General features: G+C 42.6%; 1 protein-coding gene across 3 annotated transcripts in view; it reads right to left on the reverse strand.

Moving 5' to 3' along the window:
- Positions 1 to 18,918, reverse strand: part of LOC122716542 (discoidin domain-containing receptor 2-like) — a 141,482-nt gene that overhangs the window by 21,525 nt on the left and 101,039 nt on the right. For all 3 annotated transcript variants that reach the window (XM_043939725.1, XM_043939726.1, XM_043939723.1), the window contains exons 7-8: positions 11,830 to 12,037; positions 1,226 to 1,565 (exon numbers count right to left, since the gene is read on the reverse strand). In XM_043939725.1, coding sequence (XP_043795660.1) covers positions 1,226 to 1,565; positions 11,830 to 12,037 — 548 coding nt within the window. The remainder of the gene's footprint in view (positions 1 to 1,225; positions 1,566 to 11,829; positions 12,038 to 18,918) is intronic.

Genomic DNA, 18,918 nt, shown 5'->3' on the forward strand with positions numbered 1-18,918 from the left:
AAAAAAAAAAAAAAAAAAAAACGATCCTTGCGATCATTTTTCAAACGTCGAATAGCTTGCACTGCCTTCGCTCCAATTTCGTTCGTTGAAATTCGCTTGCCATTTTCTCCTCCCACCGTTCCAAGCTTTTGCACCCGAGACACCCACTCTTCTCCTCTACAGATTTCGAGATTGGCTATCGGGCACGACTTTTACGACTTCTAATGCCGAACATTGCCAGCATTCGAAACTTTTACGTTAGAGGCATCCTCCACGCGACTTTTACGACTTTTAATCCCGAAATTTTCTTACCAATATCTCGCTTGTTAGTCGAAAAAATAATATCCGAAACTGAATTTTTATACTCTCTATCCAACTTTTTATCATTGAAATCTCTGGTTAATCAAATATAATACCTTTCGAGATTGGCTATCGGACACGAGTTTTACGATTTGTAATGCCAGCATTCGAAGCTTTTACGTTAGAGATTTTTACACGATTTTTACGATTTTTAATTTTCATTGTCGAAAATTTTTTATAATATCTCTTTTGTTGGTTGAAAAAAATATTCAAAGCTGAATTTTTATACTCCATCTCTATCTCAACTTTTTATCATTGAAATCTCTGGTTAATCAAATAAATATCTTTCGAGATTGGCTATCGGACACGAGTTTTACGACTTGTAATGCCGAACATTGCCAGCATTCGAAGCTTTTACGTTAGAGACCTCCTTTACGCGACTTNCGATTTTTAATTTTCATTGTCGAAAATTTTTTATAATATCTCTCTTGTTGGTTGAAAAAATATTTAAAGCTGAATTTTTATACTCCATCTCTATCTCAACTTTTTATCATTGAAATCTCTGATTAATCAAATAAATACCTTTCGAGATTGGCTATCGGACACGAGTTTTACGATTTGTAATGCCGAACATTGCATTCGAAGCTTTTACGTTAGAGACCTCCTTTACGCGACTTTTACGATTTTTTCATTATCGAAAATTTTTTATTAATATCTCTCTTGTTGATTGAAAAAGATAACAAATATCCAAGCTAAATTTTTATACTCGAGAGATTAATCAAATATCTTTCCAGATTATATCAAGATTATCTCATTAATATTTCACCAATATCTCGCTTATTATTTGAAAAAATGATGTACAAATATACCCGAGATATATATTCGCACACCTTTAACCATCTTTTCACCATCGAAATCTCTGATCAATCAAGTGACGTAATACTACCTTTCGTCGTCCTCCAAGGTGTAGGCCATCAAGGCTGCCCCTTTCTCGACGGTGGCGCAGGTGGATCCGAGATGGGACGGCGCCTTGCCCGTCATAGGGCTGGCGAAACACTTTCGTTGCCTGTGCCTCGAGACGATCAGAAATATCGCCACGGCGAGAAGCAGGATCACGGCTGTTAACACGCCGATCACCACCGCCATGTAAGTAGGATCGTCGTGTTTCGCGGTCGAGACCGGAAGCTCGCCCTCCGCGGCACCGTTCTTCTCCACGAAAACGTCGCTCTGGATCGGGGACTCGGTCGTCGGTGCTTCCTCCGGCGTGAAATTACCGTGAGCGATGTCTGCGTGAAAACAATCAGACTTATGACGTATCTCACCATGACGAGTGTAAAATTAATAGTGTTTCTCGTTTATTCGTTTAAGGCTTAAGAAACGAGTGAACGGTTTTCTTTACAGTTTTTATTTTCATCTCCTCTTTATCGCAAGTAGAGTAAACTTTTCTATAATACACGATGTATATATATCTTTTTAAATCGGTAACACGAATATTTATCTTTAAAAATTATTATTATGTTCGGCGAAAGATGGAAGATAAGAATTGATATAACTCCGAATATATTCTCGCATGCGGCTCGATCATCTATAATGGGAATACAAATTAATCTGCATTCTGTATTCGTCGTAACAAGAAAAAAATTGTTTCATAACTGTGTCATTCTGTGATAGTCTACTGTACGAAAAAAAATTTATCATTGTGGATTCGTTATCTCCCCACGTTATTTTTCAACTTATACGTCTTAGAACGTAGAGAAGTATAAGTAAATTCATAAATGAGACGAGAATTTGTCTCTCGACTTTTAAATTTATTCGATCCGAATTATGTTATTATTATATAAAAAAGATCTCGTTTCTCGTTTCAACTTATCGTCCATTCAATTTTATTATATTATTAAAAAAAATTAAAAAAATTTAAAAAATTTTTTAAAATTTAAAAAAAAATTAAAAAAAAATCCTGGCTGGTTTTGGATCGTGTTCAAGGATTCGCAAAGGATCGTCCCTCTTTTTCACGGGATCCACATCACGCGCAACGGCCCGTCCAATATTTGGGGCAGAAAAACATTGACGTGGAAACCGGCGGAATCGTTAAAAGATAGTCGAGCGCGTATGGAGCGCATAATCAACCTGTATGCGTTCTAATGGAAAAAAAAAAAAACGGGCAGCATTCCGCTTTCGAGTTTTCCATTTGCTTGATTGAAACGTCTCTCTGAACGATTCGATTGTCTAATTACTTCGTTCTCTCTCCCTCTCTTCCTCTCTCGTGAATGTATATAGCCATAGCAGGTTTTGAATAATTTCTCGTTGCCTCGTCGTTGGAAAAACGCCACAGGAGAACAGCCAGCTGGGGAACGAAGGAACGAATAAAAATATTTCGGGCGGACACAGAGATGTGTGGTGTCACTCGAAAGGTGCGACGAGAATCACGTTTCACGCTGTCACAAGCAATTAAACGCGGGGTATACGGGTCTTGAACGAATTTCCTTGACGCGAGACACGTGTTCCCCGCAGTTTTTGCCGACCACCCTTTTATCCCGACTGCGCGCATAAACATCCTATTACACGACGAATTACTGAATTTTATTAATTTAATTTAATCTTTAATTTCATTCTTAATGATTATATTTTTTAAGTGAACAGCGATTCGCGTTCATTCAATCGAATAGAAATATCTCGAATAACAGTCTATCTTCCTTTCCTGTATTTCAGATAGAGAAATTTATCGAGAAATTTTATTTCATTTCTTTTCACGCGATCATACTGTCATCGTTAAAAATGTATACGTACATTTAATTGAAGAATAAAGGCAGATTTCCATAGAAAGTCACTTAAGAGAAAACTGTCTAAACTTGTAATATTAAAAAAAAAAAAAAAGAGAGGAATATCTCTCGATGAGATTTCGAGCTGCAATCCTTTACTGCTTTTGGAACGCCGTCGAATCGAATCGAATGAAAAGAGAGCTGGGCGAAAAATTAACGCGACGTTGAAACGCTCCACCGATAAAAACCCAACTGACATTCCTTCTTCCCTTCCTTGCTTCCTTCCTTTCTTCCTTTCTCCCCCCTTCTCTCTCTCTCTCTCGTCTCATTGCGCGGAAATTTTTCCCCCGTGAACTCAGCGAACTCTATCTCTCCGTGGTTTGTTTCGTTAAATAAAATCTTGGCAGACATCATCCAGAGGCGACGTAACCGAGGCGGAAAAGGGTGGCGAAAAAAAGGAGGATCGCACAAGTGGTGGATTCACAGATGAAGCGTTCCCTTCCCCGGTTCACCACCGAGTTTATACACGTGTATATATATATATATATATTTTCTGTGTGAATTCCTCGCAGGAATTATATATACGAAACAAAGCTGTCGTCGCGTTTGATATCGGCTTTTACGTGGCAAGCGTTCCCCCCTCTCTCTCCTGTCGCCTTCCACGAACCGTTCCATACGTACATACATCCCGTATGAAATCTGATATTAAACATTCTTCGCAAGGGTTAACCGTGAAAAAGAGGTTTCGTCTCGCGAAGCCCGATACTCTCTTTCTCCCGTTTCGTTCTAGTAATCTAACGTGTAATGCATAGCATAGGAGGCGAGGGATGCATCACGGTGGCGGTCGAGGTTTTCGCGTTTCACCTCGTTTCGCGAGGAGAGGATCTGTTGATAAGGAAGATGGTTTCTTTGATCGATGGTTTTTGATGATTGTTCTCCGGACGATGAGTGAATTTGGCGGAGGATAAAAGTGGTTTGATCTCGGAATCGAAAAGTGACGATGGACAGGTTGACCAGGATAAGGAAGATAGTTTTCTGATTGATAGTTTTTGGTGGTTCTTCGGACGATGAATGAATTTGGCAAAGGATAAAAGTGGTTTGGTCTCGGAAACAAAAGGTGACGATGGACAGGTTGATCAAAATAAGGAAAATAGTTTTTTGATCGGTGGTTCTCCGGACGATGAATGAATTTGGCGGAGGATAAAAGTGGTTTGGTCTTGGAAAAGTGACGATGGACAAATTGACCAGGATAAGGAAGATAATTTTCTGATTGATGGTTTTTGGTGGTTCTTCGAACAATAAATGAATTTGGCGGAGGATAAAAGTGGTTTGGTCTCAGAATCGAAAGGTGACGATGAACAAATTGAACAGATTGATCATGATAAGAAAGATGGTTTTTTGATCGGTGGTTTTTGCTTGTTCTTTGGACGATGGATGAATTTGGCAAAGGATAAAAGTGGTTTAGTTTCAGAATCGAAAAGTGACGATGGACAAGTTGATCAGGATAAGGAAAATGATTTTTGGTTATTGTTCTGCGGACGATGGATGAATTTGGCGGAGGACAAAAGTGGTTTGGTCTCGAAAACGAAAGGTGACGATGGACACGTTGATCAAAATAAGGAAAATAGTTTTTTGATCGGTGGTTCTCTGGACGATGAATGAATTTGGCGGAGGACAAAAGTGGTTTGGTCTCGGAATCGAAAAGTGACGATGAACAAGTTGATCAGGATAAGGAAGATGGTTTTTTGGTGGTTGTTCTGCGGACGATGGATGAATTTGGCGGAGGATAAAAGTGGTTTGGTTTCAGAATCGAAAGGTGACGATGGACAAGTTGATCAGGATAAGGAAAATGATTTTTGGTTGTTGTTCTGCGGACGATGGATGAATTTGGCGGAAGATAAAAGTGGTTTGGTCTCAGAATCGAAAGGTGACGATGAACAAATTGGACAGATTGATCATGATAAGAAAGATGGTTTTTTGATCGGTGGTTTTTGGTGGTTCTTTGGACGATGGATGAATTTGGCAAAGGGTAAAAGTGGTTTGGTCTCGAAATCGAAAGGCGACGATGGATAAGTTGACCAGGATAAGGAGGATAGTTTTCTGATTGATGGTTTTTGGTGGTTCTTCGGATGAATGAATTTGGCGGAGGACAAAAGTGGTTTGGTCTCGAAAGGTGACGATGAATAAATTGGATAGATTGATCATGATAAGAAAGATGGTTTTTTGATCGGTGGTTTTTGGTGGTTCTTTGGACGATGGATGAATTTGGCAAAGGATAAAAGTGGTTTGGTCTCAGAAAGGTGACCAGGATAAGGAAGATGGTTTTTGGTTGTTGTTCTGCGGACAATAGATGAATTTGGCGGAGGACAAAAGTGGTTTGGTCTCAGAATCGAAAAGTGACGATGGACAAGTTGATCAGGATAAGGAAAATGGTTTTTGGTTGTTGTTCTTTGGACGATGGATGAATTTGGCGGAGGATAAAAATGGTTTGGTCTCGAAAACGAAAGGTGACGATGGAGAGGTTGACTAGGATAAGAAAGATGGTTTTTTGATCGGTTATTTTTGGTCGTTGTTTTCCGATGAATGAATTTGGCGGAGGACAAAAGTGGTTTGATCTCGGAAACGAAAGGTGAAGATGGAGAGCAATTTTCGCGAAGCCAACAATCGCGAAAAACGATGAATTGTGAACGGTGGTGATTGATCGGCGGTACTCGAATAATTGTAGTACATAATTAATCTCTGTGCACAATTGATCGATGGTACACAGGATCGAGATGATTGGAAAAAACGAATTTCTGGTTTCCATTTCCATTCTCCTCCACCACTTGAGAAGGAAAGGAGGGAGCAGGAAATGCGATTCCGTCGGACACCTCTCGAGCGTTCCTCTCGATTGATACTACTCCCTCTTTCTTTTTTTCTTTTTTTTTTAAATCGAAAAGCCTGCAACGGTATTAAACAGCGGTCCCATTTTTAACGCAACAATTAAATTCTTGTCACGCGTGTGCAAAGGACTTCAAGTGTCATAATCGGAATCGAGTTTCCAATTAAAATTCTTTTTATCCCGGTGCCTGCTCGTTACACACGTCGCCCCCTCCCTCGCTCAATCGGCCTTGCCGATTAATCGACCGACTCTTTTCTTAAACGTGGGCTTGACAACCTGTTGTTGCAATTGTGAAACATCGAGAGTGTTGTTGTTTATCGGATGTCGATGGAAAGGAAAGCGTATCGAGAGAAAGACGACGTGTACGTGTCTCGCGTGTTGTTACAAATTTATTATTCGTTTGCGAGTTCAATGGATTTATTTGAAAATTGATAATTGTGATAAATCTCGATATACATCTTGTACATATTATTTACAGATAGAAGAATTCGTACAAGTCATTGTACGATACTAAAAATAAGATATTTATATATTAGAGAGTAATCGAATCAAAGTATGATTTACGAAGTTCTTGAAAAATTTGCTACGCAAATAATCGCGCCTTGTACAGTGTCTTAGTTTTAGAAGAAGAACGAAACTTTCAAGTTTTCAGGAATGCCAAATTCCTCTTTACAACGGAAAATCGTAATTAAATTATAATTTTAAACGTCGAATAATCCCATCGATTTCAACACATCCGCACATTGTCGAAAATTCAGCGGAGTTGAAGAAATCGGAGAAGGGGGGGCTGGAAATAGAACGGCGAGAGTTAGCCGACTAAATATTTTCCAACTGCCTCCTCCCTCGATTCGAACCGAATTCCCGTTTAATTATAGCATAAACCCCTTCTCCCGTCCGTCGCGATTATTTCGCCATCAAAACAATAACAGAGAGCCTGCTCCGGCTGCGCACACCATACGCTCGCCTCTGCCACGGTAGCCAGATTTACGATTGGATCAGGACGCTGCGCGATTGCGACAAGGGTGGGCCATAACTTACGTAGGTGGATCTTCCGCGTATAAATCATCGGAGTGCGGAGAGTGAGGGGGCAGAGGGACGCCTTTCCTCGATGCCTTTCGAGGGAGTGAAAATAAAAAGAATCGAAAATACGCGGAGGGGAGGAGTCGGTTAAGGTTAAGGAGCCTCGTTTCCTTTTCGTTCTTTTCGTTCTTTCGTCATTTTCCTCGGCCCTCGCCTTTCTTCTTCTTCTTCTTCTTCTTCCCGCAACAGCCTCCGTTGTCGCAAGAGAAAGCACGTGCTGCACACGCACAGCTGACGCTCCTCCCGTCAAATGCAACTAATGCGCCCCTTGATCTCGCGGCGCGTTCCTCTCTCGCCAGCGAGGGGAAAAGAAGGGAGGAAAGGAAAGGAGAAAGGGTGGACGATTTTAAAAAACGCTTTTGATTCACGCTTTGAACTTCACTTTCGTGCCTCGACCTCGTTTTCGAGAAGAGATCGCGGTTAATCGGAACGGATTCGGATTATTTCGTGAAAGGATGCTTTTTATTTATATAAAACCGATATCTTTCTATATTTTACCTCGTTTTCTCGCCAGGTTTAATATCGACCAGTTCCCTTTCTCGATGTTTTCTCTTCGAGCGAATTTGTATAAAAAATGAAACGAGACGATAGGAAATTTTTGGGGAAGGACAAAGTTGTCGAATAGGATCGACTCGCCGATTAATTTCAACTCTCTAATTATTTAGCGACCCGTTTTTCCACGCGTTTGCGATCCAAAGAGTGAGACGTTGTGCTGGTAATGGGATTATTAACGGGGTAAGTTTAAGGGAAATTTTTCCTCTCTTTCTGTCGATTAATAATCGAGTATTCCGGCGCGAAGAAGAGCAGAAGAAGGCTGAGCGGGAAGATGCTCGCGATGCATCAACGTTGGGACACCGATGTTTCGAACATTTAAGGAACAGGATGAGCTGGGTGGATCATTTTTACGATAGCCACGGTACGAGGAGAAGGAAAAAGGGGGTAAACTATCAGCTGGCAAGCAGGTCCAACTTCTCGTATTTCCTCGTCCAATTATCTCGTCCCTCCCTTCCGTGGAGAAGAAATGTCCCGGTAGAGAAAGAATCCGGCCATCCATTACGATGTTCCTCCTCCATTTTCTTCCATCCATCCCTTTGTCCTCTCTCTTTTGTGGATGGACGCGGCTCGAAAGGCGTGGATCGAACGATTGTCCTCGAGGAATTGCGAGGAAATAAACGACTGTCGATAAACTTTTTAACGAATCCCTTTTGACGAGCAACACTCGCGAAACACTCGATTCCCGCCAATTTCTCCTTTTCTTTCGAGCACCCTCCCTCTCATCGCCACCAACGATTCCTCTCCAGACGTTGCCTCGTCGTTATCCCGAAACGAAACATCGATGTTTTCGAACGAAAGAGGATGTCTCGAAAGTGTCTCCCTCTGGGAATCGATTAATCGATTATTATTTTCGATCTTCGAGCGTTCGTCGTGACGATCAATTTTGGACGAGGTTTTTCGGTGTAATTGTTCCTGTGGTCACATTTAGATAGGGTGTGCCATTTTTCTTCAACCTTCCCCATTTCATTCCGCTCTCATCCACCCTTTCGTTTCCCTTTTTCTTTCGAGATAAACTAGCGTGGATCATGGATCAACGAGCTGGGCACGCGAACCAGATTCCTTCTATGAAATTATCTCCTGTCCAAAAGGAGAAGGGAAGGGTCCGGTTTCGAGGAGGAGAGGAGGAAAGGGGTTGGCGCGCCCCTCCTGTTGTACGGCAGACTTGCGTATAATAATAATAATAATAAAGTGGTGGTAGGGCGATGACGCGTCATTAGCGATAACCTTTGTTTCGAGCAAAAGTTTACTACCTGAGTAGTAAGCTGAAAACGGGATCTCGATAGGATCTCCTTTCGCCGGGGCGTTTTCCCTCGTGAAAGGATGGAAGCGATTAAGGAAAGGGCCCTTTCACCGCCGTCATTTATTATTCCTCCGAAGAAGAAAATCCTGATAATGACTAATCCTTTATTAGCCTTGGTACAATATCTCAACGATAATATCCTCGATGGAGCGTTTCCCCTAGACTCTGCGACTCGCAGAGATTAAACATCCTCCTTTCTCCGATGTCCATTTTATTACGCATAAATATTTAAAGAAAACTCCTACTCCTCGAGTATTATTATATCCTCGAAATACTCGGGCTGGTATCGATTCCAAGATTCCCTTCTCCCCTCCTCGGTTGCGTTTTCCAGCTTTTTCCACCCGGTTATTTGCTCCAAGGGAAAATTGTTCGCCGTTCCATGTACATCCTTTGAGATGGAAAAACAGCGGACGACGGAACGCGGCGAGCGGAAGAGTTTTTCGTGCCCACTTTATGAACCTGTTGTTAGGTGGGCAAATCTCGCTGACAAAGGAACCTTTGTGAAACGGGGATGATACCTCTCCCGTATAATGCTAAATCGTCTTCCCATCCCCTTCTTCGTTCGCGGTCTCGTGATCGCGTTATCATCGATACATCCGCCGCGTATTTTTTAATTAAGAACGTGCGAGAGGAAAGGAAAGGAAACAGCAGACGAGAGGGAACCGAAAAACGGATCACACGCGTGATATACGTGGCCACCGTGGATATCGAAGACTACGATTCCCTTTTTCCCTCATTCATCGATTCTTCCGCCCGAACAGCGTCTTTCAAGTCTATTTAGAACCGCTCTTTTGGGTTAAATGATAAAGCTCGAAAGTCGAGCTTTCATTTGACACGGTTTGTACCCGTGTGAGAGAGAGAGAGAGAGAGAGCACGCTGTTCAATTGTTCGGTGATTCGAGCACCGTTGCGTTTAATCCCTCCCTGGCTACGGTTTACACAAAGAATTTTTCTTCACGGAACCGGGGAAGAGGAGCAGGAGGAGGAGGAGGAGCAGCAGTTGCCGCTCGCTCGGAAACGAAGAGAGAGAGAGAGAGAGAGAGAGAGAGAGAGAGAGAGAGAGAGAGAGAGAGAGAGAGAGTTTTAGTTTCGCGTTTCGTTCCTGTTGTTCGTTTTTTCGCCTTTTCCAAACGGCCAAACCTCGTTTAATCCGCCCCGTCTTCCTTTCCCTTCCTTTCGACTGCCTCTCTTCTCTCCCGAGCTTCTACATCATCTTCGAATTAATTGGATTTCCTTTTCCCGTCGTTGCGCCGGACCTGGGCCAACCTGCTCGATTAAATCGCTCGGAAAAATGAGCTAATTCGAGGAGAGGCGGATTCAACGCCGACTATTTTTACAGGGAAATCCTCGCCCCCCCCCTCCCGTCGAAGGAAAATATTATTCAAGGAGATCTCGCTCCTCTCTTTCGAATTCGAATTCGGGGGAATCGTTCAATATTATCGTCAAATATTAACGTTTAAAATGTACGCGTTAGATTAGGTCAGATCAGAACAGAAGAGAACGGCCCTTATTGTGTTTCCATTATAAATGTTGTTCATCGAGCAATCTGTATCTAAATCTTCGGTTGACACGATTTCCATCGCGTGTCCCCGTGCGTTGAATCGCAGGGAACTTGTTACTTTGTACTCGGTCAAGAGGATCGACGATACTAGGACGTGCCTCCTGATTTTATATATATATATATATATATATATATATATGTATGTATGTATGTATCGCGTCTCGTTGACAGAGCGCGCCTTTCTCTACTTTCTTTCCCTTTAACGTTCTCTGTTCTTCGACCGAACGAGTTGATTTCTATTGAAACGGTTGGCGGGTCGTCCCGATCGTATATCGGATCCGGTCTCGTTCTCACTCGCGTGGAAGAAAAATATGGAACGGGCGAGAAAAAAGGAAGAAGAAAAATCGAAGGAGAAGGATAACGAAAACGAGTAACGAAAGATAGAAACAATAACAGCAGTGGCAACCAGTCAGTATTATGTCACAATGTGCTGAAGAAAGTTTTTTTTCCATACAGAGTAATCGAGACGAATTCTTATCTTATCTTATCTTATCTTATCGCTTCATAAAATTCTATATACACCTTATAAAGCAATCGGTATATTTCACTTTTCCAAAATATCTAATCCATCTATAATTATAAAAAATTGTACGTATCCTAATAATAATAATAATAATGAAAATGAACAAGAAAATTTGAAGCAACCAATCCGTATTCCGATTCATTTTTGCCCATCGTTCATTCGGAATTCATCCATCACGTTATCTTTTTTTTCCAACGGTACGGTTACGACTTAGTTAATCGAAATCGACCGACCGACGGATATATAATAAGCCGTTGTCAATTACCGTGTATCAATTTATACACGGCGGAGTTTTATTCCTCGATGATTGACAGTTGCCGGCTGCCCTGTCGGATTCGCGTGTACGGAGTGGAAAATCGGGAAGGGAGGAGGAATGGACAAAAAAGGAGGGGGGAGGGGAACGACGGGACGGTTACGAGTCACGTCAAATACGAGCGAAACGGGCAACGGAATTGCAAAAGGATAACGTACGCGCGGCTTTCCTTTCTCCCCTTAGGCGTTCACCGCCTAAAAGTCTGGGCCCCGTGAAACGATTTCGCGTCACGAGCAGAAATTTTTTTCTATTCGCTCTAAGTTAAGTTCTGCACAAGTTCCGTGACGAGCGCTTTTTTTCCTCTCTCCCTTTTCTCCCCGGCTATTGTTTTTATACGTTTTTACGCCGGCCGACGCGACGGCAGAGCTAACCCGAGCGCGATAGGTAGGTTAGGTAGCTGTTTTATCGGTCGACACTCCACAACGGATATTTCGATGAGGATCGCGCGATACATCATATCGCGTGTTAGTTTTTTTTCGAAAGAGAAATGAATACAGGGGATTCGTAATATTTTTACGTCGAGCGACACGCTTCTATTTTTTTGAAATATAAAAGGACGCGGCTTAGGCATGCGCTTACCAGAGTCGAAAGTCACCTCGCTGATCATAATCCATCTGTCCGAGAAATGAAGCCTCAGTTTCACGTATTTACCGACACGGTGGTGGAGCTTGATGGTGATGTTTCGCGACGATTCAAAGATCTTGTCCTCCATGTACGTGTAGGTAATCGGCTCCCCTGTGTAATACTTGCCTCCAATGCTGAACAGTATGTCGATTTGGGAAAATATCTGGAACAACAAGGTTTCGATAATTTTCATTAGTAGAAATGTAATATAACAGATATACTACATACATATATATAACATATAAGGGATAAACGTTTATCGAGGTTTCAGATGAAAGAGAGGTGAAATATTTTTCGGATTTTTTGGTTTTTATTCAACGTGTAAAAGTGTAGGATAAGCCTTCTTCGTTCCAAGGGAGGGGAATAGTTTTGAAAAGGGCAGATCCTGAGATATCGGAGACACCTTGGTTGATTTGGCAGCGTAGTTTGGTTACGGATTTGAGAGGCGTCCTCGTGATTTACGACTCGGCAAAAAAATAAATGGTTGAAATATAAATTCAAGTTAATGGAAAACGAAACACAACTTTTATATATATATATATATATACGTATAAAGAACTAGCCTCGAGAGGAGGACATATTCGTACACGAATCCACATGGAATCCACCGTCGAATCCACCGAATCACGAAAGAAGAAACGAAAATGGATCTCTCTCGTACCAACTCGTTTCTCTTCCTATTCCTATATATAGTAGTAAGGGAAATAAAATATCTGCATATTAGAAGGAGCAGCCGGGAATGAAACAAAGATCCATTTCTATCAGGGTAATCTCGGGAGGAGATTGATCACCTGGTGGCCTTAAAAAACGCATTGGAAACCTAAATAAGCCTGCGAATATAGACGAAATAAAACAGACGTAGACGAAGCGGGACGTTGATGGATAGGGGAGAACCCGCTCTCGCCGAACAAGATTTAGGAACAAAGTAAAATACGATCCTTTCCGGGGCGCGAAAAGCGGGGGGAGGAAAAGGAGGGGGGGAAACGAAACTACGTACGACTTTTGAGAACGTTATAAAAGTTTAATACGTGTCTCAAGTTCGATAGGGTATATGATCTGATCGTAAATCATAAAGGGATATATTATCCGAGATCGCAAAAAGCTTTGCTTAGCTTCAGCTCTGTATCGCATCTGTATATAGCAGGGTGTACGATCTTGCGTTCTCTCCCCTTTCTTTCTTTCTTTCTTTCTTTCTTTCTTCCTTTTTTTTCTCTCGCACGTAAAAAATGGAAGATGAAAATTGAAGCTATATCGAAAGGAATAAAAGAACTGCAACAGCCATTGAATTTCACGTTGACAAAAATGTCAAGCCAAAAAAAAAAAAAAAAAAAAAAAAAATAACGAGCGAAAGAGGACAAATTGAATTTTCGATGGAAACGGCCTGTCGACCGATAAAAATCCAAAGTGGATAATAATACGAATAGATTGCGTTCGTGCATAAGAGAGAGAGAGAGAGAGAGAGGCAGAAGCGGTAATTGGAGATTTGGTTAATTTCCAATTGAAAAATTTATGGAACAATATAACTCGGTTATGGAAAAATGTATGGCGAGGGGGTGAAAAATAGGTCAGGAGTTAAAAATTAATGTTTCGAGGGTTACGATATCGAGAGATTCGTAGGCGTTTTAATTAACTCGTTCTTTCTCGCGTTGATCTTTCTGACGTCGATCCTCCGATGTGGGTCATTTCTTTAACCCAAGCATCGTTTAATCTTAAACCGCTTAATTCGTAATTTATACGAATACCGGACACGCGTCATCGCGTGAGAATCTGCGAGTGCATCGTACGAAACGCAGGATAGAAATTGAGACGGAGATTAAGGACTCGACCCGAGGAACTTTTTGCAAAGATATAGATGATATATCAATTAAGAGGCGAGTGTTGCGATGCGAAACGATTCTAAAACCGCGAATCGTATCGCTCTGGACGCAAGTTGCACTCGAACGAGTGTCAACCACTTAACTCATTAATTTACGGCCGCCAACTGTACAAACAGCAGGCGACTACTACGTTCCGTTCCCTAAGCCTCGAGAACACGAGAAGATGGCAAGCAGAAAAAACCGTTTCCCTTCCATCCCCATTTATACCTCGCTTTGCGCGTATTTTCGTAATTTTCGAACAAGCGAAACGTTATAACAAACATTGACAAAACGACAATTCTCAACGCGATTTCAAAAGAATCAAGTGTAATAACTTCTTCAACTATGAGGCGCGGAACAGAAACAGAAGGGGAATCTTCGAGAAACAAAGGAAAATCCTCGAAAATACCCGGTTCACTTAGCCGATCGAATTATCCGTGGGAAAGAAGGCAGCTCTGAATGGGTGGAAGTCGATAACGCGATTGTCACAACCGCGGATCCAACATCTGGATCGGCTCCCGAATATTTCGTTATCGTAATTCGCGTCACGTAAATCCAATTACCGAAAGATTCGTTTCAGGGGACCGAAACGACGACGGCAGGGAGGGAATAAAGAAGGGGAGGGGAGGCGTTTATCCGCTATCGATATCGATACATTCCGTATCCGCCGCCGGTTGATCGTCACGAAACTCCCTCCTTCTTTGTTGGTGGGGATGACGAAGGTCCATCCAAGGCCTCCCGCGTATTTCAATCGAAACTCGGCGAGAGACGAGCGCTGGAAAAGCGCGCGCGTCAAGAGACGCGAAGACGGAAGCCGGGAGCGGTTTATCCGATATAATATACCGGAAGAAGCGCGATAACTGATCTGGAAGTAAATCTCTTTTCTTTTTTTCTTTAACGGTTCAACGGAGGTTGAAAATGGAGAAGGTTGGCCGAACGGAACGAGCTCTTTTTTCCTTCCCCTGGAAATGGTTTCCGTGTGTCTCTCGCGCAAACACAGGGATTCGCTGCTCAAAGAGCAACATTATTTCGTTCCATCGATCTTTTTCTTGCGTGTATACACGATTTGTTTCAATTTCGCCGTCTGGTATCGGATCGATTCTTCCCATTCTTTCGCGGTTTTTCCCCATTTGCGGCTCGGTTAGTCTCTCCACTCGTGCGCGCAACTCGATCTTTGCGCCGTTCGGAACCTCCCTCTCCCGTTTGGGGGAGGTTGTTCCAATAGACACGTCGATAGGATTTACTTTCGAAATTGTTAATAGTTGGCAATCGAGAGACGATTCACTTCGGATCGATCCGGCGACAAGTTATTTATTTACGTTCGATTCTTTTAGAATATCGAATAAATTCACGCGTGACAATTACGATAAGATATTAAAATATAAAAGTTTTATACGTTAAATCATTGGTTTAATCTCCAATTGTTGGTTCAGTCAGAGATTTTGATTCTCGCTAATATTTTCTGCATGAAAAGATAAACCAGTCAAGTCGAAGGTCTAAAATTATCATAAGAGGGGAAATAAAATTGTATCATTAATTTCGTTTAACTTAAGCATTACCAATTGATTGCCAATCATTACAAAACGATTTGACAAATTATCAATCCTGTCGAATAATAAATATCCCACGCTTTTACACGCTCAATTACTCGCCGAGGTTATACACGGGTCGCACGAGTCGCGAGTAGAAATAGTCCCATATTGCAACGAACGTTAATCATCCCGTTTTAACGTCCCGTTACACGCGGTACGTTTTTTTAAAAAGTCATGAAAGGCCGGGATTCGATTCGGTCCCGCGGCGAAGCAGCCCGACTCTGGGTGGAGCGCGCGCGGCTCATTTCGGCCATTAGCTTCGGTCGTCGGGTCTTATGCATTATGCGAGATAGAGAGGGGTCTGGCTTCCGTTCCGTGGGCCCTCCGCGTCAAAGGGAAGCCCGGCGAAATTGAAATGGAGATCCGGTAGGAAAGAGCATTCGTAAACAAAATTGACACGAGGCGAGAGGGAGGGGGAAGGGTGCATCCGAGGTGCGGAGGGTGGTGGGTGTGCGCAATCACGGAAATTTATGCACTTTGACGGAGGGATCGTGGAATCCTGGTGAACGGCGGAAAAAGGTGGAGGGAGGGACTCGCGTCGTTGCACGTAGCCGAGGAAAAGTATTTGCACACCGTCAGACGACGAGAGATCTTATCGCGAGTCTCCTCGTTTTCGTTTCTCCTCCAACTCGAATGAGCAAATTGACTCGTCTCGATCGTTACGTTTATTAAATTGCTGCGTCAAACATTCCCCGTACACGGGAGAAAATTACAAAGCGATCTCTCGAGATTCGGCCATCTTTGAAAATCGGGCGATTCTCGCCACTCGCCATTCCAAGATCAGGGACTTGGAACGAGATTTTCGACGATTGTGGGATGAAAAGGCGACTGAAAGTATTACGAAGCGATCTCTCGTGTCTGAGATTCGGCCATCTTTGAAAATCGTGTGTGCGATTCTCGCCATTGTTAAGACGAGATTTCGAAGATTAGAGATTTGTCTCGAACTTGAAACGAGATTTTGAACGATTGTGGGATGAAAAGGCGATTGAAAGTATTACAAAGCGATCTCTCGTATTTGAGATTCGGCCATCTTTGAAAATCGTGTGTGCGATTCTCGCCACTCGCCATTCCAAGATCAGGGACTTGGAACGAGATTTTGGGCGATTGTGGGATGAAAAGGCGACTGAAAGTATTACGAAGCGATCTCTCGTATTTGAGATTCGGCCATCTTTGAAAATCGTGTGTGCGATTCTCGCCATTGTTAAGACGAGATTTCGAAGATTAGAGATTTGTCTCGAACTTGAAACGAGATTTTGAACGATTGTGGGATGAAAAGGCGATTGAAAGTATTACAAAGCGATCTCTCGTATTTGAGATTCGGCCATCTTTGAAAATCGTGTGTGCGATTCTCGCCACTCGCCATTCCAAGATCAGGGACTTGGAACGAGATTTTGGGCGATTGTGGGATGAAAAGGCGACTGAAAGTATTACGAAGCGATCTCTCGTATTTGAGATTCGGCCATCTTTGAAAATCGTGTGTGCGATTCTCGCCATTGTTAAGACGAGATTTCGAAGATTAGAGATTTGTCTCGAACTTGAAACGAGATTTTGGACGATTGTGGGATGAAAAGGCGACTGAAAGTATTACGAAGCGATCTCTCGTGTCTGAGATTCGGCCATCTTTGAAAATCGTGTATGCGATTCTCGCTATTGTTAAGACGAGATTTCGAAGATTAGAGATTTGTCTCGAACTTGAAACGAGATTTTGGACGATTGTGGGATGAAAAGGCGACTGAAAGTATTACGAAGCGATCTTTCGTGCCTGAGATTCGGCCATCTTTGAAAATCGTGTGTGCGATTCTCGCCATTCGCCATTCGAAGATCAGGGACTTGGAATGAGATTTTGAACGATTGTGGGATGAAAAGGCGATTGAAAGTATTACAAAGCGATCTCTCGTGTCTGAGATTCGGCCATCTTTGAAAATCGTGTGTGCGATTCTCGCTACTCGCCATTATTCTAAGATCAGGGACTTGGAACGAGATTTTGGACGATTGTGAAATGAAAAGGCGACTGAAAGTATTACGAAGCGATCTTTCGTTACTCTCGTGCTCGAGATTCGGCCATCTTTGAAAATCGTGTATGCGATTCTCGTCACTCGCTATTGTTAAGACGAGATTTCGAAGGTTAGAAATTTGTCTCGAACTTGGAACGAGATTTTGGACGATTGTGGGATGAAAAGGCGACTGAAAGTATTACAAAGCGATCTCTCGTGTCTGAGATTCGGCCATCTTTGAAAATCGTGTGTGCGATTCTCGCCACTCGCCATTATTCTAAGATCAGGGACTTGGAACGAGATTTTGGACGATTGTGAGATGAAAAGGCGACTGAAAGTATTACGAAGCGATCTTTCGTTACTCTCGTGCTCGAGATTCGGCCATCTTTGAAAATCGTGTGTGCGATTCTCGCTATTGTTAAGACGAGATTTCGAAGGTTAGAAATTTGTCTCGAACCTGGAACGAGATTTTGGACGATTGTGGGATGAAAAGGCGACTAAAAGTATTACGAAGCGATCTCTCGTGCCCGAGATTCGGCCATCTTTGAAAATGGCGATCCTCGTGTTAAGACGTTCAAAGGTCAGGGACTTGGAACGAGATTTTGGATGAAAACGCTGAGCTGAAAGTACTCGTGGAAATTCGGTGGTCGAGAGACACGCTGAGATCAATTTGGGCTTGTAAGGGATTAGCGAGATCGACTTTGAGAGTCGGCCTCAAATGATTCCGGAAACTCGACGAAGACGTTCAAACTGCGGTTATCCCAAACTGTGGCGAGAGCGCTGTGTGGTAGGGAAGGGTGTGGACAGGTCTCGCTTCGGGATTATCAGGGCTCTACGAGACGAGTATTAAATTTATTTATACATTGAACTTCGATGACCGGTGATCTTCATCAGCTTTCGAGACTTTTATAGACTTTTATACACCGAATAAAAATTCTACAAATCTCCCGATACAAAACTAGAATATATATAAATCTCTTGCTCTCCAGATTCTATATCCTACATCCTCCTGTATCGCAGCATTCAATTTCCTTCTAGTATCCATTACACCAATACGCGTCAAGAATGAATCTCACTACTAACTCTCTAACCGTTCCATAAATAAACGAAACTAGATTTAAATAAACAGAACCTTAATCTCAACGAACAAAACCGTCAAACATTATTAAAATCAGAACCACAGTAGAACCGTAAATAAATACATTTTTCAAATACGATATATAAATAAAAACGAAGGAAAACTTTGCGAAGAGTCCCCTGTAAGAGTTTTACAATTACAATATTCACAGCTAATTCCTCTCTTCCAAGACGTGTCTGCTTCCTTTCCCTTTTCCCCGCCCCTTTCGGGAACGGTGGCGGACCACCCCCATCGTCGCGAGTTTTTTTAAACGCGGGGGGTGGGTATCGCAGTCTATTATCGTGGGCGGGACGGCTTCGGTTCCGTCGAAGGGGAAAACGTTATTTGGGTATCAAAGATGCGCCGCGGGCAAAGCACTCCCCTCCTCCGGGCAGAGCCATTGTGCCAAGGGGTTCCGGTTTATGAGCTTGCGAACTTGCGCCTCGAGGTGGAGGGGAGGTGATTCCGTATATATTATATATAAA

Source organism: Apis laboriosa, unplaced genomic scaffold (assembly GCF_014066325.1).
Source record: "Apis laboriosa isolate Shangri-la unplaced genomic scaffold, ASM1406632v1 scaffold47_cov149, whole genome shotgun sequence".
Classification (NCBI taxonomy): domain Eukaryota; kingdom Metazoa; phylum Arthropoda; class Insecta; order Hymenoptera; family Apidae; genus Apis; species Apis laboriosa.